We start from the raw sequence: 25,558 nt of genomic DNA, 5'->3' as shown, positions 1-25,558 counted from the left end.
GGTTCTAATTTCGTAATTTGCATTGATTGAATAATTACAAACTTGAAGACAAAATATAAGAACCTACAAGATTCGAGAACGGATAAGAACACGAGTGTATAGATCTATTGCCACGAGTCACAAACCATAAAAAAAGGAAACGAACAGAAAAAGTGATATTGTAAGAGGAAGAACAAGAGCGGCGAAACTCAGGGCTCGTGAATAAATCTCTCCAAGCAACGAAACCCCAAGTAGTTGGCGCAGTACCTCTCTTGGAGCGTCGTAGGATTTAGCTTTACCATGAAAGCGAGTAGGTGATGGTATTGATTGTAGACTTGACGTGCATTTGGTATATAATTGATGTTGATTGATAGCGACATAAATGGTTGGCTTAGCTAATTGTTATCAACGTAGGTAATGAATTTTTGGGAAAACTATTTTAAAAAATTTTTTTAAGCATATTTTTACATTAAAACCAATTCAATCTCAAACCTTTCAATTAGATCAATTTAATTATAAACATTTTTACATTAATACCAATTTAATTCATTAGACTAATTTAGGTCAGAAATTATTGACATAGATATCTACCGTGCCATGTATAGAATGGCTAGTACTTATTTGAACATTTTAGTCGTTGACCATAGTAAAAAAGAAAAAGGAAAAGGGTAAAAAGAATGGAAAAAAAAAAGGAAAGGAAATAGAAAAGAGAAAATTAATAAAAAAAAAGTAAGAAAAAATGTCCACATCAATATTGGCCATGCTATTAGGACGCTAGTATCCATGTCATCAATTTTTGGCCTAAATTAGCTTGATGGACTAGATTGGTACCAATATGAAATTTATGACTAAATTTGTTCAATTGAAAAGTTAAGAATTGAATTGAAATTTATGCAATATATTTAGGGTTTTTTTTCATACTTTTATCGAATTTTTGAGCCATCCTTTTCCAATTAACCTTTTGAATTAGGATAATCCAAAGTTAGAAGTAAAGTTACATCTTAAGTTCAACCCTCTTAGGATGCATTTGATTCAGTATTTTGAAAGTTCATTGAGAAAATGCAAAACAGTTTAACTTAAAGGATTTGAGGTAAATGTAAAGGATGTTTGGTAAATTATGTTTTAAGAAACAACTTTGAGAGAAATATATTTTGATGGAAAACACATTTAAAAAGCCCTTGGGGTGAGTAATATTAAGTTTTTTAATTTTATTTGTTTAAAATTGAAAATATATATATATATATATGTATGCAACTTTTGGAATATAAGTTTTGACAATAATGCTAAAAGAATCATATATATATAAAAGACCAAGGTGGCGGGTGTTCAATATAAAATAATAATTAAGCTCCATGATTTTCATTTACAAAAGCATCGGATGTTCTTAGCTTATGAGTGCATGATTGAAGGGAGAGTGCAATTTGTGTTTTGAGAATTGATGCCACTAAGGTCACTATCATTTGGGATGCGCAACCCGCTTTACACGTGGTGTGATTGAAATTATAAGAATCTTTCTCTTTATAAGTTGAAGGCTTGTCATTTCCAATAAAAAAAAAAAAAGTTGAAGGCTTGTTAGTCAAAAGAAGAAAAGGCTGAAAAATTGGTCCATGACCTCTCCCTTACAATGGGTTAGAAAATTTTAGAGCCAAACATCATTGAGTAAAAGTGTTATAAAGACCATGACTTCCAATGAACCATTGGTTATGTGCTGGTCCAAAAGTCAACACACATGAAACCCCAAAATATCTTGACCTCTTGATGAATGTGTGCAAGATCCTTCCTTACATGGTTTAAATCCTTTTCTTTCAACTAGTATGCTTGTTTAAATTCTAATCAAATAATAAAACTGCGAAATTTAGAGATTACCATGTTTGCTCCAAAATTGGTGGCATAACTTCTAAAAAAACAAATTCCTAAAATTATATCGATGATATTCCTAACTCAAAAATCCATTGTGGCATTAATTTAATATTAAATCACCAATAAAAAAAGTTGTGATTGGAATTATAAGAATCTTTTCTTTCAACTGGGATGCGCAACCCGCTTTACACGTGGTGTGATTGAAATTATAAGAATCTTTCTCTTTATAAGTTGAAGGCTTGTCATTTCCAATAAAAAAAGTTAAAGGCTTGGTAGTCAAAAGAAGAAAATGCTGAAAAATTGGTCCATGACCTTTCCCTTACAATGGGTTAGAAAATTTTAGAGCCAAACATCATTGAGTAAAAGTGTTATAAAGACCATGACTTCCAATGAACCATTGATTATGTGCTGGTCCAAAAGTCAACGCACATGAAACCACAAAATATCTTGACCTCTTGATGAATGTGTGCAAGATCCTTCCTTACATGGTTTAAATTCTTTTCTTTCAACTGGTATGCTTGTTTAAATTCTAATCGAATAATAAAACTGCGAAATTTAGAGATTACCATGTTTGCTCCAAAATTGGTGGCATAACTTCTAAAAAAAAAAAAAAATTCCTAAAATTATATCGATGATATTCCTAACTCAAAAATCCATTGTGGTATTAATTTAATATTAAATCACCAATAAAAAAAAAGTTGTGATTGAAATTATAAGAATCTTTTCTTTCAATTGGGATGCGCAACCCGCTTTACACGTGGTGTGATTGAAATTATAAGAATCTTTCTCTTTATAAGTTGAAGGCTTGTCATTTCCAATAAAAAAAAGTTGAAGGCTTGTTAGTCAAAAGAAGAAAAGGCTGAAAAATTGGTCCATGACCTCTCCCTTACAATGGGTTAGAAAATTTTAGAGCCAAACATCATTGAGTAAAAGTGTTATAAAGACCATGACTTCCAATGAACCATTGATTATGTGCTGATCCAAAAGTCAGCACACATGAAACCACAAAATATCTTGACCTCTTGATGAATGTGTGCAAGATCCTTCCTTACATGGTTTAAATTATTTTCTTTCAACTGGTATGCTTGTTTAAATTCTAATCGAATAATAAAACTGCGAAATTTAGAGATTACCATGTTTGCTCCAAAATTGGTGGCATAACTTCTAAAAAAACAAAATCCTAAAATTATATCGATGATATTCCTAACTCAAAAATCCATTGTGGTATTAATTTAATATTAAATCACCAATGTGATTTGCCAGGAATCAATGTCATATAGAAATTCTCAGTAAAAAAAAAAAAAACCCTATGTAACTTAAGTGATTTATTTTTAAAATATGTGATACTTACATGCTTGCTTTAAAAGTTTTAACATTATTTGTGTCTTTATATAGTCCAATTTTATCAAGCAAGCGATGGTGACCAACAGTTGCCATCGCACGACCCTCACGAGACCTAGGTAAGGGCTGCCCGAGGCCCCGAGACCCAAGCAGCGGTAGCTTTGGGTCGCCCGAGGTCGTGCGATCTCCAACGACCCTCGCCAAGGCTGCACAACCCTCGCTTGAGCGACCTTGACCAACGATCACCGGGTGCCTAATCTGGTTTGCCGGCGACCATAGCCCTTTGTCGATCTGGCAAAGGGTTGGTCTATTTAGAAAAAAATAATATATATATATATATATATATATATTTAGAAAAAATCATAATAACGAGGACAAAATCGAAATTTGAAGAATGGGTGAGGATAATTTTATAAGAAAAATGAGTCTCGACATTTGGCCAAATGCTAAAAACTCAATGCTAGTTACAAGTATTGGACTTTCGGTCTTCCCAATACTGACTTTCACTTGAAAATTAATTCAAAATAGTTGTCAAACAATCTAACATTTCCCAATAAGCTTGAACCAAATGCACCATTATACCTCAGCAACGCAATTGAGAGCTTAGATCAGTCCACATCTCCCAAAAATGATCTCCATTATCAAAACTCCCACCACATTCTCTGAAAATACATGCCACAAAGTAAAACCTTCACCCCCGATTTCTGTCTCCTCTCCCTCTCCGCCAACTCCGCCACCATCCTCATTACTCATTGTTATCCCAACTCCAAAGACGAGCCCAGCAACCCCTGAAACGGCCACAGCTTCGCCCCTCAGCCCGTCCTCTCCACCACGTCACTTGTTCGTCCCGTCTCCAAGTTGTTCACAAGCCATGCGAGGTGGAGGCCACAATCTCCGGCATAGGCTCAACGGTGGTCTCGCAACCACAGATCTATGGTCACATCTGGTCCAACAAGGGCAAGGAGTAACCTTCTAATGAGGGGAATTGAATAAGGAGTAACTTTTAAAAGACTTCCTAGGACATTGAAAGGACCATGCCTAAAGCTGAAACTTTTTTGGATTTTATATGTGAAACTAGAATAAATGGGAGAAGGATGATAGAAGTGCGAAATGTTATATACGACGCTCACTTTAGTACAAAAAGTTTTTTTTGGATCTCTTAAGTGCCACTTAAAAATAAAAAACTAAAAATGATCACTTACGTGCCAACTCCAAAAAAATAAATAGTGATCATTTGAGTGCCAAATTTTATTTAAAGTTATCATTTCAAAGTACCAATCATTGTTAAAATGTTGTTGCTTTAGTGCCAAGCATGCCAAACGGACTGGAGTTTTAAAAAATTTATCAAATCATACTATAATTTTAATTATAAATGTCACGAAATTAATTTGGTTAGAATTTTTTATCATTGGTACTTAAGTGATTTTTTTCTCCGATTCGACACTTAAGTGAGTTGATAAAGATTTTTTGCACTAAAACGAGCATCGTATACAACTTTTTACATTTTCTAGTGTCCTTTTGTCTAAATACTCACAAAATGGGTCTTTTAACATTGGGCACTAAAGGAAAAACTGTTTAAGACTTTAAATGGATGGATCAAAATAGACAATACCTCAACTCAGGGGTCTTGAGGAGATCTCGCAGAAATTCTTAGTATCGAGCCACCGGCAGCTCAAGGCGCAATGGCGAGGGATCGTAGCGGTGATGGAAGACAACGGCATGGCGACAACGTGCTTGGACCTTCAACCATGGTGGTTTGCTCGAAAGGACGGAGAAGAAAAGATGGCAGGAAGAAGAGAAAGAAGGATGGAAAGAAAAAGGACACCAGAAGAAAAAAGAAAGAACAAATGTCGACCATTGGATAAACAAGATGCGATGCGTCCTTATCCATGGATTTCCTTTTCACCTTTTCAAACCAATTTAGAATCATCTAATAGATAATATTCTAATGGTTGCCCCCACTTATATTTTTGTAGGTCTTCATGCAAAAATGCATTTTTGACGTCTAGTTAACGAAGTTTCCAATCATAACAATTTGCAATAGCTAATGCTAATCTTACAATTTCCACCTTTACAACTAAACTGAAGATTTCTCCGTAGTAATCAATATTGTCAATTATGGCCTTTTCACTGCTAGTCTCACTTTTAATCATTCAATTTTGCCACTAGTTTATACTTAATTTTAGGGATCCATGTACTTCCAATCACATTTAAAAAAATCCAAATAATATTGTAAATTTTGATGGGAAAATTAGAAAATTGCTTGTAATTATGACAAACAAGCAGGCCTACAATTATCCAGTCCATATGTGATAACACTTGATAATAACTTCTGTTTGGTGGTGAGACTGGGTTGGCTATCAGCTGTTTGTAGAAAGCTAGGTCCTTCGGATACAATGAATAACTAACGGAAAAGTATTTTAAAAAAAAATAATAATCCTATTGCAATGGCATGTGTTAATTTAGTGCTAAAATTTTTTAAAATTTTGTCAATTTAATTTATTAATTTACCAATTGAGTCTATCCAATCAATTATAATCGAAATCACTGAAGTTAATGCCAACCACTCTACATAACATGGTTAGCACTAATGTAGATATTTTTTAATAATACTTTTTTTTTTTCTTTTTTTTTCTTTTTTTCCCTTTTATTTTGGCCAACGACCCTCTGACCACTAGGCGAGGGTTGTCACCCTAGCCTTAGCCTCGCCCTTGCCAATTCTAGCCTCCCGGAGTTGGTGGGGCCATAATGGCTCGAGGCAAGGGCCACGATTGTCGCCAACTAATAAAAAATTCAAATGTTTTTTTTTTTTTTAAGTTATCAATTTTGTGCATATCAACTCTGGTTATACTATATAGAATTGTCAACGTCCACGTTAATAATTTCTAGTCAAAATCGATAGAAATGACTCAATTGGGAAATTATAAAAGATTTATAACTAAATTAGCATAATTGGAAATTTTAAGATTAGATTAGCATAAATATAATAGGTTTAGAACTTTTTTTTGTACTTTTCTTAATCCCTAACAAGGTGCCTAAAAGAAAAACTAGGTGCCTAAACTGAAGTAAAATTAAATATTCGTGCATGGGTAGCTAAGAATTGACAAAAGCTCATACGTTTCTGGACGATGGTCGAATATAGCTCATCAAATTCAACAATTAATTAGGTACTTTAAAGCAACAAATACACTACTCTTTACCCAATTAAAATCAACCCCCTCTTTGATATAATTCGCGACTCACTACATATCTTCTTTTTATTTAGTTGCACGACTTCCATTTATCTAGTTCAAAGGTTTCTACACTCGATGGCACTCACTGACCATGTGATTCGACTCGACCCAAGCTCGGACATTGCACTATATATCAACTCGACTCAAATTGAATACACCCCTTGAGCTACGTAGCAACTACATAATGTCTAGCACATGATTCTCAAGATCCAATGGACTTAAATCAGCCATTAGACTTCGGCTAAATTCAAAGTTTCAAAAAGAGAAAAGAAAGAAAATTGCTGGTTACGCTATGCTCTTTTCTTGAACATAGTTCTAACTTCTGAATATACGTTGATTGAATAGTTTACAAACTTGAAGACAAAATAGAAGAACCTACAAGGTTCGAGAACGGATAAGAACACGAGTGTATAGATCTATTGCCACGAGTCACAAACCATAAAAAAAAATAATAATAGTTGGCGCAGAAAAAGTGATATTGTAAGAGGAAGAACAAGAGCGGCGAAACTCAGGGTTCGTGAAGAAATCTCTCCAAGCAACGAAACCCCAAGTAGTTGGCGCAGTACCTCTCCAGCTCCTCCCCTCCTCTCTCCCTACACACCTCCTCCTCCACCCTCTCGCACCACCCCCACCAATTGTCGTCGCCGCCACCCTCCGCCGCCGTCCCCCCGCCGCAGCACACCCCGTCGACGATCTCCTGCAGCCCCACGATCCGGCGGCTCACCTTCCTCCTCCCCTCCCTCAACGCCGGATCGATCCCGCCGGGCACCGAGTCCAGCCTCAGCAGCAGCCTCATCAGCTCCTCATCTATCCTCGCCCTCTCGAGGGGGCTGCCCCGGAGGGCGTCGACGGTGTCCTGCCGCTGGATCCGGCGCTGGAGGCGGTCGGCGGCGGAGTCGACGGTGGAGATGGTCTTGTAGAGGGTGCGGATCAGGTGGGCGCGGTAGGCGGACTGGATCTTGGTGGCGGCCCGGGAATGGGCTTGGTTGGGTTGGAGGTGGAGGGTGATGTTGGGCGGCGGAGGGGGATGAATTGCTCATCTGGGGAGGTGACGGTGACGGTGGCGGTGGCGGTGGGCGAGGCGGCGGAGGAGGAGAAGCTGAGCTTGCGAGCTGATTTCATGGCAGAGACGGGGGGAGAGACAGACAGGGAGACAGAGAGAGGAAAGTGAGGGAGTGAGTTGCTTTCTTGAATGCTTTTTGGCGCATAATGGGAAGAAGATTTGAGAGCGGACCGTCCCGTTGGCAACGGACCATTTTCGTCCTTCTTGTGGGCTAGTGGGCCATGCATGCTATTCAGCTCACGTGGGCCCATCTGCTTTTTCTCTACCCACAAATTTGTATAATACATGCCAAACCCCATTGTTAGAGAATTCACTGTATTAGGATTTAGTTCGAAAAGGCAACGAAGTCCCAGAACCTCCATCCAAGCCAATTGATTGACACTCAAGCTTCAGTCTGTATGACAATCCAATGCGAGAGAGAGAGAGAGAGAGAGAGAGAGAGAGAGAAAGCACTTTTTTATTAACCAAAGTGTACATTATTGGAGTTCCACAAATAGGATGCAGCTGGACAGTTCAGTGACTCCATAAGGGACTCTCACTCTAGTACTAACAAGAACAACAATGCCCTCTATCGCCGCTGCTGATAGACTCACTGAGGTGCCGGAACAACCTTTCCAGAGCATGTCCCAAATCCGACGGTGTATCCATCTCCCTGCACGGGGATCAGAAATTAGAACGTTGACAGACTAACCCGGCAGCAAGACTATCAATATGTCATCTTAAATTTCAGAAGCAGTTTCGAGCCGAAAATTAAAAAACAATGTTATCTTTGAAATTGAAAACCAAAGGAAAAAAGAAGTTGAGAAGCTTACTTTGCAAAGGCCAGTAATGGTTACTTCATCTCCATCTTCAAGAAATTTGCGCGGTGTCCCATTCAGTGACAGGGGTTTCTGTCCATTCCAAGTCAGCTCCAGCAAGCATCCCAGAGATTCTGGTTCCTACACAAATTAGTAGACCAAAAACAGAGAATTGTTTAACACACATTCCGGGTACGCTATAATTCGACTGAATAAGACTCGAAGCAATGGGTTTGACACTAAACGGAAGTTCTAGAAAGATATATAGATAAATAAAACAATACCGGTCCACTAATTGTTCCTGTCCCAAGGATATCGCCTGGCCTTAAGTTGCAGCCATTGATTGTATGGTGTGCAACTTGTTGCGTCACTGTCCAATATCTGTACGACATAAGGAAATCATGAATTATGGAGGCAGATAAGGATATACAGAATAAATTCACACAGAGCATTATACTTGCCATCGTAAACATTAAAAGCTCACTGTTACAATTTTCTAAACACCTGGTACGTAATTCAAGATAGATGAGCTCACACAAACACAGCACCGAAAATTGCACATAAAACTTGGGATACTTTCTTCATAGGGTACTAATTTGTAGAAATTCCGTCATGTTACGACAAGCTTACTAGGTTCTTTAGGGTAATGCCTAGCTTACTAGGTTCGTTAGGGTGTCATTAATTCGAGCAATAAATTCCACACTCATTCAATTCAGCTGAAAATTGAGCAATGAAGTCCATGCGCTCCATATGCAAGAGTCAAGAGTCTATAAGAAGGAAAGCCATTTCTCTTGAGGAAGAAGGAAAAATAAAGTTTAAAGAGGGTGTCTAAAGAGAAGTGCAAGGAAATAAAGGAAAGAGGGTCAGGCTATATGATTCTGCCGATAACATGCATAGAAAGAAATAAGGCATGCTAATCAAATATTTTGACACTGTCCAGTTTGTCAGTCCCTCATACAATTTTTTAAAGTGGAAGATTTATTATTTTGAATTGATAGCACCGCTTTTCAAGGAACCGGTGGCATCGCAGCTGATGAACATGGAATGATAATAAAATGCTTAGGGGTAGCTGCTAGAACCGTTATAACCCTATTAAACAGTGTCCAAAAATTCTCAGAGCATTATTTTTCACCAGCTGAAACTTGAGATGACTTACAAGTTCTTGAAATTACTCTTCGTGACAGTACAGGAATCTTTTTGTCCAGCAGGTTTGATCTGAACCTGTTAGCAGTAATAAAAGTTTCCATTGAACACAGGAATGCATCAGACCGCCCAGTATGGAAGATGTAGAACAATTAATACAAGTTATTACTGGCAGATAGGAATGGTGTTAGGGTATCACCTCCAAAGATATGTCATAATTATTGGATACTTTTTCCGCCAGATACGGCAATGGCTTTGGCTCCTGAAAATCACAAAGGATATAATGCAGCATACTGCCCAAGACCAGCAAAGTTTGATGCCAGAATAGAGAACTTACTGAAGAAATAAGGAATGTTTTTACCTGTTTGGGTGCCTCGCATGCAAAAGCTTCTAGAGCTTCTAGGGTCACAATCCAAGGGGATATTGTGGTACCTAGAAACATTTACAACAAAAACCAAAGACTAGGTTTAATATCCGCCCTTTCATGCCATCTCCACACATATAATATGACCTTCACATATTACTGTCAAATTTTGGCACAAGTACAATTTCGGCGACTGTAGTGTGCAGCTTAGCCATTGCTTTTAATTACAAAATGAAATGTTAGCATCTGAAAATACAGATCATTTACCGAAACTTTTTCCAAGAAAAGGCCCAAGAGGCACATATTCCCAAGCTTGAATGTCTCTAGCTGCAAAACCAAACTTCTTCTAAATAAAACACAAATACAATAACTGGAAATACATAAAAACATGAAGAAGTTGCACATACCACTCCAATCATTCATTAACACAAGTCCAAATATGTGATCAGCAGCATTGTTAACATCAATAGGCTTCCCCAATTCATTTCCAGGACCAACTACAGCAGCCTGCCATCAAAAACGACAGAGACAGAGGATAAGAGGTGCAATTATGTGCTAAAATACTTGGGTACACGGTAAATCATTTTATTGGATTAAGCCATAAGCTATTACATTTGTTTCTTCAATTTATATAACCATTGGCAAGAAATGACAGTTCTAATATTCATAGAATGAAACTTACCATTTCTAGCTCAAAGTCTAGCTTCAAGGAAGGTCCAAAATAAGGCGGAGAGTCACCGCTCGGATAACCTTGACCTCTGTGATGGAGAGGGAAATGCATAAAGATGTGGTGAATCTAATCATAAACAATGGGAGCTCCAACAATGCAACTGAGGTATCAAATTGACATTCCAATAGATTCTTATGTAAAAGACACTAGGTGCAGAACCAGCAGGCCCCAATTATCTAGGAAAGAGTCCTGGTATGTGGAATTACACTCGAATAAAGATGGTTCATTTTACGGCCCAGAGGTGTGAATTCAACACACACCATACTTTTGCTGTCTTTTCTCCTGTGAATAGGCAGAGAGAACCATGACTAATCACTTAAGTACCTTGGTCGAAAGATGTTTGTTCCAGATATAACAATGGATGATGCCCGTCCATGATAAGCAATGGGAAGATGGAACCTGAAAACCGGCAAATAGAAGCATTGTTTTACTACTTTTCTGAGGCTGAATTGGGAATGAAAAGAGAGAGAACCTTTCCAATCGAATGAACATACCAATTCTGAGGAATTGGATTCTGTGGCCCGCGAAACATGGTCCCACAGTTCTTTGCATGATGCATCGATGAAAAGAAGTCCGTGTAGTCACCAATGGCAATAGGAAGAACCATCTCCACCTTGTCCTGAAAATTCAAATATAAACTTCATCAGAGACATTGTAATCTGTCAATACAAAAATGAATTCTAGCTGAAAGCATGTCTCACCATGGGGAAAAGTGATTTTTTCCTCAACTCAGCGTTGTCACGCAGCACAGGTTCAGTCGCTGAGTAAAATTTAAAATTTCATCATTTCGTACGAAACAAACAACATGCCTCAAGGGGTGCCAGGAGCTCCCTTCTTGGGGCACCATAGGCACATATATAATCTACTGGAAATTAAACAAGTTCCTTCCTGAGGTTTTCCGCCTTTATGGGGATGACCCATTAGAAAGTGCACTCCACCAAATGTAGATGACATACATGACAGTATCTTTTGCAACGTGGCCCGAGCTTCCCTCCATGCAGGCCGCCCCAATGCCAAGAACTTATTAAGGTTGGGCTGGCAACAAAAGCAGGCCAAGATCAATCATTCAACTTCTACTACCCTTTTCCAAATTCAGTTCACCCAACATAAAGAGATCCCCAGAGTTCTTATTTAGTAACAGGACAAGCAAGCCCACAGAATACGCCTAAAACCTTCAGAAAACGAAGACTTCGGAAAATTCCACGCAATTGACCAACTAATTATCGATCACTACGAAGGGATAAGCTTCGCATTGGCTTCATGAGCAGAAAAATCATCCGGAAACAGAGCATTTCCGATTCTTCAGCAAGTCAAAAAAGCTACAAAATTCAAATTTTAAACAGAAAAACAGCACGCCAAGGAGTAATCACAGTCCCGCTAAACAATCAGAAGCAAAAAAAGCAGAATTGTCTGAAGACTCGCAGCAGTTCCCGCGGGAAGCAAACGAGGCGCGAGACAGGCTCGCGGGAAAACCCCGAACCTGGTGGAAGCAGTCGGACCCGGCGAGGGCCGGGCCAGCGAAGAGGCCGGCGGAGGCGACGGCGGAGAGGTCCAGGACTCGGTCTCCGATCGCGACGCCGGGCCGGGCCGGCGAGCCGCCGTCCGGCCGGAAGACGCCGAACGGGAGGTTCTGGATCGGGAAGTGGGAGGCGGGGCCGACGTCGATGAAAGACTTGAGGGCCATCGAGAGGGGCGCACGGTGTCGCCGGAGCTCCGACGGAAGGCGGCCGCGGCGGTGGTTATGGCGGAGAGTATTTTTGGGAGTGGTGGGAGAGTGAGGGAAGGAGGAGAAGTGATATAAGCAACGGAATTAGAGTCACTTTCTTTTATGGAGCAATCTAAAGCGGTACATTAATATCGGCCTGCAAAATTCTTTTAATATGCAAAATAATAATATGACAAATTTTATCACCCCAACGAATCACAAACCGACGCGTATCAGGTTAATGTTCATTTTCCAAAATTTCTAAATTGATGGAAACACACGTGGTAAATAACTCGAATGATATATTGGGATGTAATGTGAAATCGATGTGGAAATTTGACATAAATGGCTCTTCTAAACAACACCGCTTTGGGGAAGTGTAATATGAAGAAAATAATCTAAGATTGGCAAATCTAATAATTTTGCCCTAAAATTTCTTCACCAATAGAAAATATGTTGAAATCTCTAATTTTGCTTCTATTTTGATAAATTTGTCGTGAGCATATTAGTTTAAGATTTCTTATTATACAAAAATTATTCTAAGATGGATTTATCGTGGATATACCAATGCAAGATTTCATGTGATACGAAAATGAATTCAAAGTAAATGTGACGTGGAGACATTAATTAATGATTTTTTTTTTTTGTGATATGAACTTTTTCATAGATTAACCCCATACCACTGTGGACGCGTTAGTTCGGGCGTCCCCCCTCTTCTAATAGGAGGGAGGTTCGAATCACTGTGATTGTATTTGCGAAACTTAAATACTTCCCTCAACGCTAATATCGCATCGGGTTTAAGTCGCCGGCTATTGATTATACCGCAGTTCTCAAAAGGAAAACTTTTTCATAGATTAGGTTCTAGCCGTACTGTAATTGGGTTTTCTATAGGGAGGAGGTTAAAAAGTAATAGGGAGAAGTAGGGGGACCGGTGAGGTAGCTGGGATCAACGGCCGGAATGTGACACACGTGGTGATCTGACCGCTCCAGCCATCTCTCCTTCAACGGACCATCCTCTAAGCCAACGTAAATTTCGAATCTTTTTATAAATTCGTTTTAATTTAATGTACGGGCTGTTGTGGATTTTTAAGACAACGTAGGATTGGCGTGACTAGGTGGGTCCCGCGGATTTAGCGGATGATCGTTGGAGCGGGTGACGAAAGTGTGACACGGCCGCTCCCCGGTCTTGTCCCCATCAGCTCAGTTGCTGGTCAAACCGGTCCGCTTTGGGTCGTCTTCTTCGGTTTGGCCGCCGAACCGTTCGACGCGATGGAGCTGAGGGATCACGGGTCTTCTGGGAGCCACGAAATGGATTGCAAGCACCGGGAATAGGGACAAAACGCCGCCCTCCTCTTAGCCCGACAGCGAAGGATAGGTCGGCCCGAGCGGGTCAGCTTCGATGATTTTTAATGCGAAGGTTGTTTGGCATTCTCTTAATTGTGACACGATTTAGAATAATGACTATAGGGTTAGTATCCAGTCGGGCATATGTGGTGATTGAGTGTGGAATGAGATAATCAAGACAGCTTATAAAAATAGTTTTAATTAGAGGCGAACGGTTAAATCGATTTGACTTAGAAACTTAATTAAATTAGCCTTACTATTGATTCACATGGGAACCAATTCATTTTCAAGTAAAAGAAATTGGAAATTAGTATGATCGGTTCGATTTCCAGTGGTTTTGAACCAATTCAAAACAAAACCCTACAAGTCTATTTATCGAGAACTTTTACAAATAAAAAAGAAAAAAAAATAACAAGTAAGGCCATCTTAGTGTCCAAATTAATAGCTTTTGCAAAAATAATGTATACGATAGGATAATTACGAAAAAATAAAAATAAAAACTGAATAGAAAAAGAGTACATTTAACGGGTTAGGTTCCACTACTCGCCTATCTTGAAATCATTCTCCCATACAATAATAGAGTACAATAAATTTAAAAAGGTAATTGGTAACGCAAAAGATTATCATGTGTGGAAGTAGAGTTTGGCAGTAGCTTCAAGGAATGTTGTACAACCAATCTTACTACTTTCAGTCAATCTCGCTCGAGAATCAATCGACCCGCAATAGGCAATAGCCGTCCGAGGACGATAACTTCGCCACGTTAGCAAGAGTAGCTAAGAAGGTTGCATACAAACTCTACAGAGGAGACAAGGAGACTGGTCTCCCTCATTTGCTTGACAAGAATGTTGCCATGTTCTTTTCTTTAAAAAAAAAAAAAAAAAATCAGACCTTGGACACAATATTTGAGTACATACAAGATCTACATAATATACCATCATGACAAGATTTCCATAAGTGATGGAACTCCTGTGTTCGAAATGGATTTACGTGTTATTCATTGATATGATATACTTGAAACAAGACAAAGTTTCCCATCCCTCAGCGCAAGATTTGCAGACAAAGTTGTAAATTGAATTGGATAAATCTATACTAAGGTACTTCTGCTAATACAAAACACTACATCATTCCACGGAAAAAGGAAATGAGAACAGAAGAGAAACAGCAATTGTCCTAAAGACCTTCACAAGCTTAAAACCCCAAAAAAAAAAAGGGGCCCAAATCGATAGGCTTGGCCTTACATGATTCGGCCCAGACGATTACATATTTTGGGCCGGGCCTATACATCCTTCCGAGCATACTAAAATAGCCCTACAACAAAGAGCCCCAGTCCGGCGGCCACGACCGCGGCGAGCCAGCCGCCGCGACCGGCCGATGCGGCGGACGGCGTCGCGGGCGCGTCGGCCGCGAGCACGGCCGCCTCGGAGGTGGCCACCTTGGTGGCGTCGGGGGCCCCACTCGGCTGGACCTCCACGTGGAGCTTGAGGCCGAGCTTGCAGCTCTCCTCCCGGCTGCTCGCGAAGTAGCGTGCGCCGCGATCCTCCAGCGGGATGCCGTCGAGGCCGTCGGTGTACATCCGGATCGGGTTGCGCACGTCGCACGACTCGTACTCGGCCCTGCTCGTCAGCTCCACGATGCGCTCCTGCGCTGCCGAGTAGGCGAACCCTGCCCAAGCAGACAACACCCCCTTTCATCTCTTTTCTTTCCCCTGTTTATCGTCAGTCGCAATAAAGAAAAGGGAGCCCAAACTCCAAGAACCCCGTAGCGTCTTAATTTCAGTAGCTTGACGAGATAAAAAGTAATTGAATAGTCGAGGGAATGTGATAATGTATCTTTCTTTTTATAAAATATGAATTACTGTTCATTCCCAGGAGAGTCAGAAAACAGAGCAGAACATCCATGGGTAAGCGGTCTGCAGTTGCCGATGATGTGTCTAAACCTGCCGGTGTTCTTCTTGTTAACTCAGAAAAAGACATGATACTTGTTAAACCTCCCACGGAATACCCACATCCTACTTTCGGCACAATGAGCCAGAAAGTCAAGCAGAATAGGAAGAGGAAGGACGAAATGCCAGCACGTGAACAAGCGCGCCGTGATCGTGACCGCTTTTGAAACGTTTGGAGGCTTTGGGCTCTCCGTTTAACTCTTTTTCTCTTCTGGATTCTGGAAAAAGTAAAAGGAGAAGGAGGGAGAGAAGAGAGGCTTGCGGGGGTTACGTACAGAGCTTGCCTCCGACCCTGAAGACCGGAGAGCCGAACACAGAGCAAAACATTCATGGATAAGCCGTCTGCAGTAGCAGGTGATGTGTGTGAACCTGCTGGTGTTCTTCTTGTTAGCTCAGAAAAAGACATGATATTTGTTGCTAACTAAACCTCCCACGGAATACCCACATCTTACTTTCGGCACAATGAACCAGAAAGTCAAGCAGAATAGGATAGAGAGGAACGGACGAAATGCCAGCACGTGAACAAGCGCGCCGCGATCGTGACTGCTTTTGAAACGTTTGGAATATTTTGGGCTCTCTGTTTATCTCTTTTCTCTTCCGGATTCTGGAAAAAGTAAAAGGGGGAGGAGGAGGGAGGAGAAGAGAGGCTTGAGGGTGTTACAAAGAGAGCTTGTCTCCGACCCTGAAGGCCGGAGAGCCAGAACACAGAGCAAAACATCCAGGGACAAGCAGTCGGCAGTTGCAGACGATGCATCTGAACCTGCTAGCGTTCTTCTCGTTAAATCAGAAAAAAGACACAATCTTTGTTGCTAACTAAACCTCCCACGTAATACCCACATCCTACTTTCGGCACAATGAGCCTAGAAAGTACGCTGCTAAGGAGGAACGGACGAAATGGAAACAAGCGACTTTGATTTAATGCTTTAGCACGTGAATATTTGCGAGCGCGCTTCTGGAAAAAGTAAGAGGAGGAGGGAGGAAGGGAGAAGACAGGGTTGTTGAGAGTGTTACGTACAGAGCTTGTCTCCGACCCTGAAGACCCTGCCGGCGGACCAGGACCCGACGCCGCTCGAGGGTCCCAGCCGCGGTCGCCGCCGACCACGTGGTGCACCTGAGCTCCCACCCACCCCGCGTTGAGGCTGACCAGGACGAGAACCGCCGCCGATACCGCCGCCACCCTCGCCGCCATCGCCGTTCCGATTGGCCTCTGTCGCTTAACCCAGAAGCAAGAAGAACAGAAAAAATCTCTCTCTCTCTCTCTCTCTCTCGGGAGTTAAAAAGCAACGGGCGATGGCGGTCGTAATTAAAGCGAGCTTCGGGGCACTTTCCCCTGTGGGGAAGGCCGTCTGCGACGTTCTTGAAAGGTAGTTGGCGCGGACAGCTGGGCCCCACCCCCGCTCGCCTCCAATGCCAACGAAGCTGCGTTTATGGTGCGCTTCAAGCGAGGAGCGCTTCCCGCCATTGGCCAGCCTCGCCTGTGGCCGAGAGGGCCGTCGCCTCTTATCTTGCGGAAATTTCCAGCGGATTTTCCCAACACTGAAATTCAATAATCGTTACTTCGCCGAGTGCAATCTGTCTTATTAAGTTGTCCTCATGTTTGATCTTGGAAACGGTTGGTTATTCGGGTAGTGTTGCCATTTATTTCGTGTTAATATGCGGTGGCTTATTAAAAGCATCCGTGTCTGATTTTTAAAGTTGAATGATTCTTACCGAAAGGGTTTATTAGGCTCCGAATTTTCACTTGTCATGATTAGAATAACTTTTTTGCCCCTTTTGAAAAACTTGTCCTGAGATTAGGACAAGTTTGACATGGGTATCATGGGTTTGGACTAATAGCAAAGGGTTCGACATGGATTAATCTCACCACCGATCCAAAATCGCATAAAAATTTATCTCATCCATCTTTAGTGTGGAAACAAGTGCTCATGTCACGAGATAAAACTTTCCACCAAGAACAAGCCTATCATGTGCTTCACAAGCCGGAACATTAGGCCAATCTTTCCATGATAGATTGTTCTAGTCAATCGTATCTTCATCATTGATTATACTGTGCCCAAATAACTCCGTCATCCAATTCTTCGAGTAAAACATATAGATCATTTTAACACAACAACTAATTTCAACTTGTTGTGCCTATGATCAGTAGAGTACCATGAGTTCCCAATCAATTTGCATACAAGAGGTCAGCGTTGCCTTAGATATCCTCCGAAAATGATAATCATCCCATCCCTAGTTCCTAGAAATACACTTTGAAGTTACTTCCATGATTTAGTAATATGAATCCTTCAACATCTCTCACACTTTCCTATGATGCCACAAATCACCACTTTTCCATCCAGATGGATATGGAAGAAATTGGACTTTGACCTTCTCCCCCACCCAAATTCCAAATGCCATTGTTGTGGGCCATTTTATCCTTTCCTTTCATTGTTGAGCCATCACTGCCACTCCCATGGATATGAATGGCAAACACTTGCCCAATAGAACGAGCCCCTCCACTTCATCGGTGGCTTCCCTGCAATTAAAGTGGTTCGCCAATCTCCACTTATTTGTGCTTTAGAGTCATTTGTGCTTTAGTTGCCAAGTGTGGTCCCTCAGCAGCACTTTCTCTCGCCTATCAAGCTTCTTTTAATCTTAGCAAACCAACAACTTTTTTTTCTCTTCTTGTTGAGAATGTGGTACTGAATCTTTTCTCAACATTTGCTCATACAATTTGGGAAATTTGCTTTGATGTCATTTGTTATAAATTGAAACTTTCTTTGCCGAGGAGAAGTTCATGCAGAACCTGATGAGCTGAAATAATAGGCCACCTTTTTCTCGTTACATAAATTCTAAGGAGAATATGGCAAACCACATCCTCATCATTGATCATGCAACATCCAATTTAGCTAAAACATTTAGTCCCTTAAGTAAGTCACGAAAATCGCTTTAACATTATAAATAAATTTTGTGTGCCATGGTCATCATTAAGAGACCGCCACCAGCTCTCAATTTGTGCACGGGAGGCCAACTTTGCTTTTAGAGGTACTTTGAGATAATATTCATTCCATTCTCAAATTCTTAAAACAAACACACTAACACTATTCTCTTGAACCAGTTGTATGAACCCATATGCATCTCTCACACTTACCCTAATGCCGTAAAACTCCACTTTTCAACCATCATGAGTATGGAAGGAATTGGATGTGTCAAACATTCTGGCCTTCCCTTTCTCTTGTAGTACTCTGTATTTAACTATGGAAAAGATAAAAATGCTTCTTGCGTTTCTTTTGGGTTGGTAGGAGGTAGCTTTCAGAGCATTTTTTTTTCTTGTTATATTCATTTGATCCAAAATATAACAAAACTAAATTTGTGTAAATGAAACTAATGCATTGAACAAATTTCACAAAAAAACAGAATATCGAAAATGGGGGAAAACAAAATCTCATGAACAATTTTGATTCCTAGTTCTTCCTTCTTCGCCTATTCGATGCAAAAAAACATGTTTGACATGTTAAACGGCGTGATAAAAATGTGTGTCCATTCAAAATTTCAAATAAGTGTGGCGTAAGTATTTCAATAAGAACTTGTCAAATCACTTTGACGTATAAATATTAGAAATTAACTTTGATATCTGTAACACTTTTCGAAAAAAGAGGCTTCGAACAACCCTTCTCAAAAACCTTTTAATAGGACTCTCTTTCATCTTTATAATCGCTCGGGATGAAAGGCTAGGAGAAAAAGGAAACGCTTACCGTGGTATATGCTAACCAACCCGCATACCCAGCTACCCGCCTACCGAGCTATGCGTTGAGCCCACTTAATGAAACGCAATAAATTCACCGGCGCACCTTTCTTTCGAATTTATTGTCCATCCCTTTCTATCGCTGAACCTAATTCGTTGTGTGGACTCGAGGACAACGGGTAGGATCGAATGTTGGTGGTGTTTCCTCGAATACATGCATGATTTAGATTTGGGGTCCATTTTTTTCCGGAAAAGGTATTAAAAAAGTCATAAATTTATTGTATTTATGCAAATTTAATTCTAAACATTTCAGTTGAATCAATTTAGTCCTAAACATTTTCATTCAATCATAAATATTTCAATTGAATTAATTTAATCTTAAACATTTTCACATTTGTATTAATTTAGTCCATCTGGCCAATTTGCCAACTGGTACTGACGTGGACACCGGCCAATATTGATGTGGATGTCAGCCAGTGACTGGACGATGATGTTATAATTTTTAAATAATTTTTTTTTTCGAATTTTTACTATTTTTTTTTCGAATTTTTTTCCTTCTTCTTCCTCCTTGGACTTTCTCACAGTGGGCCAACGAGCCTTCGGCGAGGCTGGCCGCCCTCGCCTAGCTCACCCAAGACCGCAAGTGAGGTGGCTTCGCCCTAGCCTTGCCTATGACTAGCGAGGCCACGGCGGCTTTTTTCCAAGCCCTAGCGATGGCCACCATGGCCTCGCCAACTACAGGCAAGGCCTAGCGATGGTCACCATGGCCTTGCCAGTCGTGGGCGAGGCCACCTTCACCCGTAATAAGGCCAGGGCAAAGCTGGCCTCGCCTGCAACCTTGGGTAAGGCTGAGCTAGGGCTGTAACCCTCGTTGGTGACAACCCTCGTCAGAGGTTTGCTAGCCACTATGAGAAAGTGCAAGGAGGAAGAAGAAGGAAAAGAAAAAAATTAATAAAAAAATTCGAAAAAATAAAAAAACATTTAAAAATTGTCACGTTAGCGTTCGACCATTGGCCGGCATCCACGTCCATGCCACCTGACCAAAATTAGCCAAATGGACTGAATTGGTACCGGTATAAAAATGTTTAGAATTAAATTAGTTCAACTAATAGGTTTATGATTGAATCGATATCAATGTGAAAAAAGTTTGAGACTAAACTAATCCAATTGAAAGGTTTAGAACTAAATTGGTACCAATGTAATAGGTTTAGGACTTTTTTGGTACTTTTCCCATTTTTTACTACTTTACAAATCCATTTTACTAAGAAAAATGAAAAATTAGCAATCATTTTCCTAAAAATAATCGCTTGTATTACTTAAAATAGTTAATTAATAGAAATTACTTCATTATCGCCAACAATTCACGCCTAATCATTTTCATGAAAGATAAAAAAAATTTCAATCATTCATTTTGTAAGAGATATAAATAGTCATTTTCAAGAAAAATGTTTTCTAGTTCTTCATCTTCTACGAAGTAAACAGAGTATACAAATATTAAACATGAGCAACTATAGGCCTAATGTTTACCGAAATCATGCTGAGTTCAACCAACAATCAAGCGGGGGATGCGAGTTGAATGTTGGTTTTACATCGTTTATCAACATACACGCATGCTATGATCATATTGAGTCGATTATATGCACTATGTGTGGAAACCGCCCACCAACGCCCAATCAAAGGTTTGCTCGTCAGAAAGAAGAAATCAGGGACTTGAGCGGCATGGCTCCGCTTGCATGTCGATCTTTTTCTGCTTTAGTGATATATCTTAGCCTCTAAGGATGTTCTCGTAAAGATATATGCTTGTTTCAAGTTAAAGCGACTCTTCAATGACACACCATGTCTTCTTTCTCGAAGATGTCGATCCATGGTCACAGGCGGCGACTTCAAGGGGGCATTATTGGATCTAGCAATAGCAACTTTTCATTCGAGTCCACCTAAGGTCTTAGGGCAAAGTTTTCCATCAACAGTGCACCATTCGAACCGAAAGTTTCATTAAAGTCCGTGGCAAGAACTAAGATATGAGATAAGACAGTGGACCTAATTTTGCGACATAGACAATCCATTCCGTTTATTTATAGAAATTACTTCCTCGATTGCTTTGTAGGTGTTGTTATGTAGTTGGCTAGCTAGTTGCCTTAGCCACTAAGTTTCTTTCGCAAGAATGTATGGCGAAGAGGACAAATGGATCATTATATTCCATTTTAAAAAAACGCAAGTCGCGTCCCTCACATTTGACAGTTTGTCCTCATTTTAGACATTCGTTCAATATCGATACGTTGATCATTTCCAAGTCTGACTGTCATTATCGTAACTGCAATTGCTTTGGTGGAGGATGATGATGGTTCTTCAAGAGGACCTAACCAAAATAAACTTAAGACATGTAGTTACTTAAACTAACCTCGGCATCTTCATTGTAAAGGTGATCATTGAGGGTGCGTTTGTTTCGTGGAAAATAAATAATTTGAAAAATATATTTCTAAAAATTAATTGCCTCTATCGCTTACAAAAATATATAAAAACGAGATATATTTTCACAATCTATGAAAATATTTTAGACACAAATTTTTATCGATAATAAAAAGAGATTTCATTGACTAATTATTTTAAGCAATATAAACTTTCATTTTTATGAAAATATTTTCAAATCATTCATTATTCATGAAATAAATGGAGTTTAAGTAAGGACGGACTAGCCAGGCCCTAAGGTCATGCCTAATCCGTCATGTTTGGGCTTGTCGCTGAACAAAAGGTAGGTACTATTTTCTGATTGTGTGAGCTTGGCTCAAGTTCAATCGGGCTGAATTTCAACTTACCCTTTACTCATACTCATCTAAAGGATGTCCAAAAAGTCCTAAACTTATTACATTTTTACCAATTTAGTCCTAAATCATTTTAATTGAGTTTTAAATATTTTCACTTTTTGTTATTTGAGTCAATCCAATTAATTTTGATCAGAATTCATAGATGTGGATGCCGGCATCCATGTTAATATTGACTGTTCTACAAGATGTCGTCGGTATTTACATAAGCAATTTCTACATAAAATTGGCTGGATGGACTCAATTAACAAAAAATGAAAAAATTAATGATTTGGTAAAATTAGAAAGTTTATGATTGAATTAACAAAAATATAATAGATTTAGGAATTTTTGGAAAAAAATTTCTAAAGGTCCATGGCATAGGTCTACAAAAAGGCATCTTGAGGTTCCACTTGTCGAAAGATCGAGTTCTTTCTTCTATCCTTGGACTTCATAGAAAAGTAAAGACGACCTTTTTCAATACTAGTACTCCGTTTGGGAGAGTTGAGGTCTATGGAGCGAGAATTTAGATCTCCCTCCTTTCCTCACGAAAACTAAAAATACAACCATTTTTGGTTGGAGGGAAAGGTTTTTATTTATTTATTTATTTGTTGTAAGGGATTGATCGGATCAATTTCATGTAAGGATGAGCTCAGGTTGGGCAAGTTGATCCTCAATGCTTCTTTTGGCATGGCCCGGCCCAAATTTAAATAAATAAGCCCGAAACAAACTAGATGGGGCTAATCCAGACTTGCGCTAATTTTTTTTTTAATAGAAACATTAAAATTATATTAGTTATTACATTGTCGGCCTCAAAAATCACTTCTATTATAAGTTCGGCCATTTGGGGCCTAAGCATCTCGGGCCCGAAGGCTTGGACCAGCCCAAAAAAAATAATAATAACAAAATCTTTCAAGGTGATAATGCACTCTTTTCTTTTCTTTTCGAGCCAAAAAGAAAAAAATCCGAGTCAGGCCTTTTCAAATCCAAGAATTTTGGTCGGATCAGTCCCGAGCTTTCGAGGTCACGAACTTTTGTGCTCAACCCTAATTTGATGTACACTTTAAAAGCCTCTGAATCTGTCCAAATATGGAGGATTTGAATGGATTTGTGTAATAACAAATTAATATATTCTTCTTCCTCATTTATACCCTTGGTTTACAGCTATCTATCAATACATGAAAAGAAATTTATGTCATAATAAACTATTTCCTTTTCTTTACCCTTATTAGGATCCAAACAACATCGTATATCAATCTCTTCAAATCATTTCATTTTCCTTTTCCTTTCCCTCATAATCTTTCAAATTCATTCTTTTACTTCATAATCACCCTGTCCAAACTGAGTGTACAAGTAGAGGCCGATAAGCCCTTTCAAAGTAAAAATAGTTTATTTAAATTTACAAAAATTACGAATAAATTTAAGGCGACTTTAAATTATAATATTCAGATAGTAAGAGAAATTGGGTGTTTTGACACAAAAAAAGTATCACACTATTACATAAAAACTAAAACAAAACATCGAAAATCAAATTAAAACGAAAGGGCTACTTTTCTTTCATAAGAGGACAATACAAAATAAATTATGTATGGAAACTATAGGACGTCTCATTGCAGTATTGCACATTAGATCAGTCCCATTACGAGGCATACGACACAGGATATTAAGATGTTTTCTATGCTCACTCTAGTTGAATCAAACCAATCACAAAAAGAAAAACAACAAGAATCGAAGTAATTCTTGTAAAGTGATTGATTCTGTTCATTGTATCTTATAAGAAATGAGTCGTAAGTAATTTCTCGAGACATGATTTTGCCGTTTCCTTGGGTCATTAATCTTTGATTCATCTCTCCATGGTCATCATTGACATCATCAAATTCAGTACTCATCCCTTGGAGAGTAAAAGATGATGATATCAGCCTCTTCGGGCAACCTGAAGCTCACTTTCTTCTTAGTCCCCCACTTTCAGTCCTGCAAATGGAAACCGAAGACACCGCACCTTCTTCTCGCTCTTCTTCTCTATCATCTTCTCCACTAATCTTCAATGGCCTCTCCAACGAAAAACTGTCCCTGGCCTTACACGGCATAGCTGTCATTGATATTGAAGTTTCATCGACCTCCGGAGAAGATGGAAACACCCTCCTGAAGGTTGGGGAGAACACAAAGGGCTCACGTCCGCTGATGCATTCCGGTTCTCTACCAGGAGAAGACAAAATCCATTCCCTCAAAGTCAAACTTTTGACCATTGTCGTGATTTTCTGATCAGGTGGCGGCAATTCACATCGCGGTTCTCGGTGAATCCTCTTCTTTTTCCATTTGAACTTCTTCACGCTTAAGCACTTCTGTCCCGCAATCGAACTGTTGTCATCATCAGGGCTGGCCTTCTCAAAATTCGGATGCCTTCTCCTCGGATTGTTAGTGCTCAGCAATGAACCCATGGTCGGACTTCCGCCCCGCCTCTCCAAACGAACGGCACCAATAATTAGGGAAGAATAGAGAATAGTAATGTATCGATGAGTGGTTGGATGAGAAACAGATCGAATCAAGTGTTCTCGAGCGGATTATGTAGGGTTCCGGAGGCGGAGGTCTCTACTGGTTGACTTAGTAATAATCTCTATCTGTCCGTTCTTATCAGGAGGTGTCATCATTATCTTTGTAGGAGTTTCGCTCTTGTGCTTTCGGATCTTTTTGCATGGGAGTATTATCATATGACAGCTAACAAGGTTAAGTTTACGTGGGGATTCCTTGCTTCATGATATATGCCACGACGTGTTCCAAGGTGGATTCCGTTTGGACAAATTCGGTGATAATAACAAAGTCAGGGTTGATGTAATTGTAGTGCGCAGGGTTCGTTGAGACAAGAACAAGATCAATCATCAAGAATCCACAGGTTTCTCCCAGGCCTTTTTTTATGTAGCTTCTTTTGTTTGCTTTGATAAAACAAATGCAGCCATGTTTCTTGTTTTGGCTCTTTGAGTAGGTCGCTTAGGATGTCAACCATATTTGTTGTCGCTTCGCTAGATTTAATGCTTTTAGGATATCCAATTAGAAGAGAATGATTGGAGATTTGTTTGGTTTAATTGTCTATGAAACCTTGGATCGAGCTGCTTTTTCGACATGTCCATTGGAGCAAACGAAGAAAAGGACGAATAAAGTGCTTGGAGCCAAGTTGTACATTTCATGTTTCTAGAGGAGAGAATATTACAGCATGGTGTTTCCAAGGAAATTCCAATTTCTGCCGATAAGAAAAAAGTCGAATAAAATCGGATTTATCACATACTATTACTACTCTTTTATTTCCCGAGAACGTTCTGTTAAAATATGCAATTGCCAAGACGTGCATGTCATACGTGCAAGACCCTTTAGTGTATCCAAGCGCTTCCCGACAGGGAGAGTGAGAACAGGTCTCTAATGCAGTGTACCCATCTCTTGTCGAATCTTTAAATAGTCAAATCTTAATAAGTTCGATGACTATGAAGTTACCCTTCAGTACTAAAACAGTTCTCTCTTTTAGTCATCGCTTGGCTAAATGCAA

At 39.8% G+C, this 25,558-nt stretch overlaps 2 protein-coding genes and 1 non-coding gene across 3 annotated transcripts; all 3 read right to left on the bottom strand.

Annotated features, from left to right (window-relative positions):
* Window positions 1–6,691: 6,691 nt before the first annotated feature.
* Window positions 6,692–7,449, bottom strand: LOC104428577 (BAG family molecular chaperone regulator 5, mitochondrial; the record flags this gene model as incomplete). The annotated part of the gene is made up of 1 exon (XM_039311575.1): window positions 6,692–7,449. A coding segment is annotated over one exon (528 nt), but the record flags the coding sequence as incomplete, so codon positions are not given.
* A 462-nt stretch (window positions 7,450–7,911) lies between these two features.
* On the bottom strand, window positions 7,912–12,320 carry LOC104428575 (fumarylacetoacetase). Its single transcript, XM_010041540.3, has 14 exons — window positions 11,991–12,320; window positions 11,467–11,545; window positions 11,212–11,270; window positions 11,005–11,129; window positions 10,835–10,909; window positions 10,463–10,538; window positions 10,188–10,287; window positions 10,048–10,107; window positions 9,778–9,848; window positions 9,616–9,678; window positions 9,430–9,494; window positions 8,558–8,654; window positions 8,289–8,414; window positions 7,912–8,128 (listed from the first exon to the last, which is right to left on the bottom strand). Exons 1-14 carry the CDS (start codon window positions 12,192–12,194, stop codon window positions 8,066–8,068), a joined length of 1,263 nt encoding a protein of 420 aa, XP_010039842.2. The 5' UTR covers window positions 12,195–12,320; the 3' UTR covers window positions 7,912–8,065.
* A 2,208-nt stretch (window positions 12,321–14,528) lies between these two features.
* LOC104441455 lies at window positions 14,529–16,829 on the bottom strand. Its single transcript, XR_005550361.1, has 2 exons — window positions 16,517–16,829; window positions 14,529–15,221 (listed from the first exon to the last, which is right to left on the bottom strand). It is a non-coding gene; the product is annotated as an uncharacterized LOC104441455 (transcript).
* Window positions 16,830–25,558: the final 8,729 nt, after the last annotated feature.

This window comes from Eucalyptus grandis, chromosome 4 (assembly GCF_016545825.1).
Source record: "Eucalyptus grandis isolate ANBG69807.140 chromosome 4, ASM1654582v1, whole genome shotgun sequence".
NCBI classification, from domain to species: domain Eukaryota; kingdom Viridiplantae; phylum Streptophyta; class Magnoliopsida; order Myrtales; family Myrtaceae; genus Eucalyptus; species Eucalyptus grandis.
The sequence above is the reverse complement of the archived record's forward strand: the minus strand, read 5'-3'. Positions and strand labels throughout refer to the sequence as shown.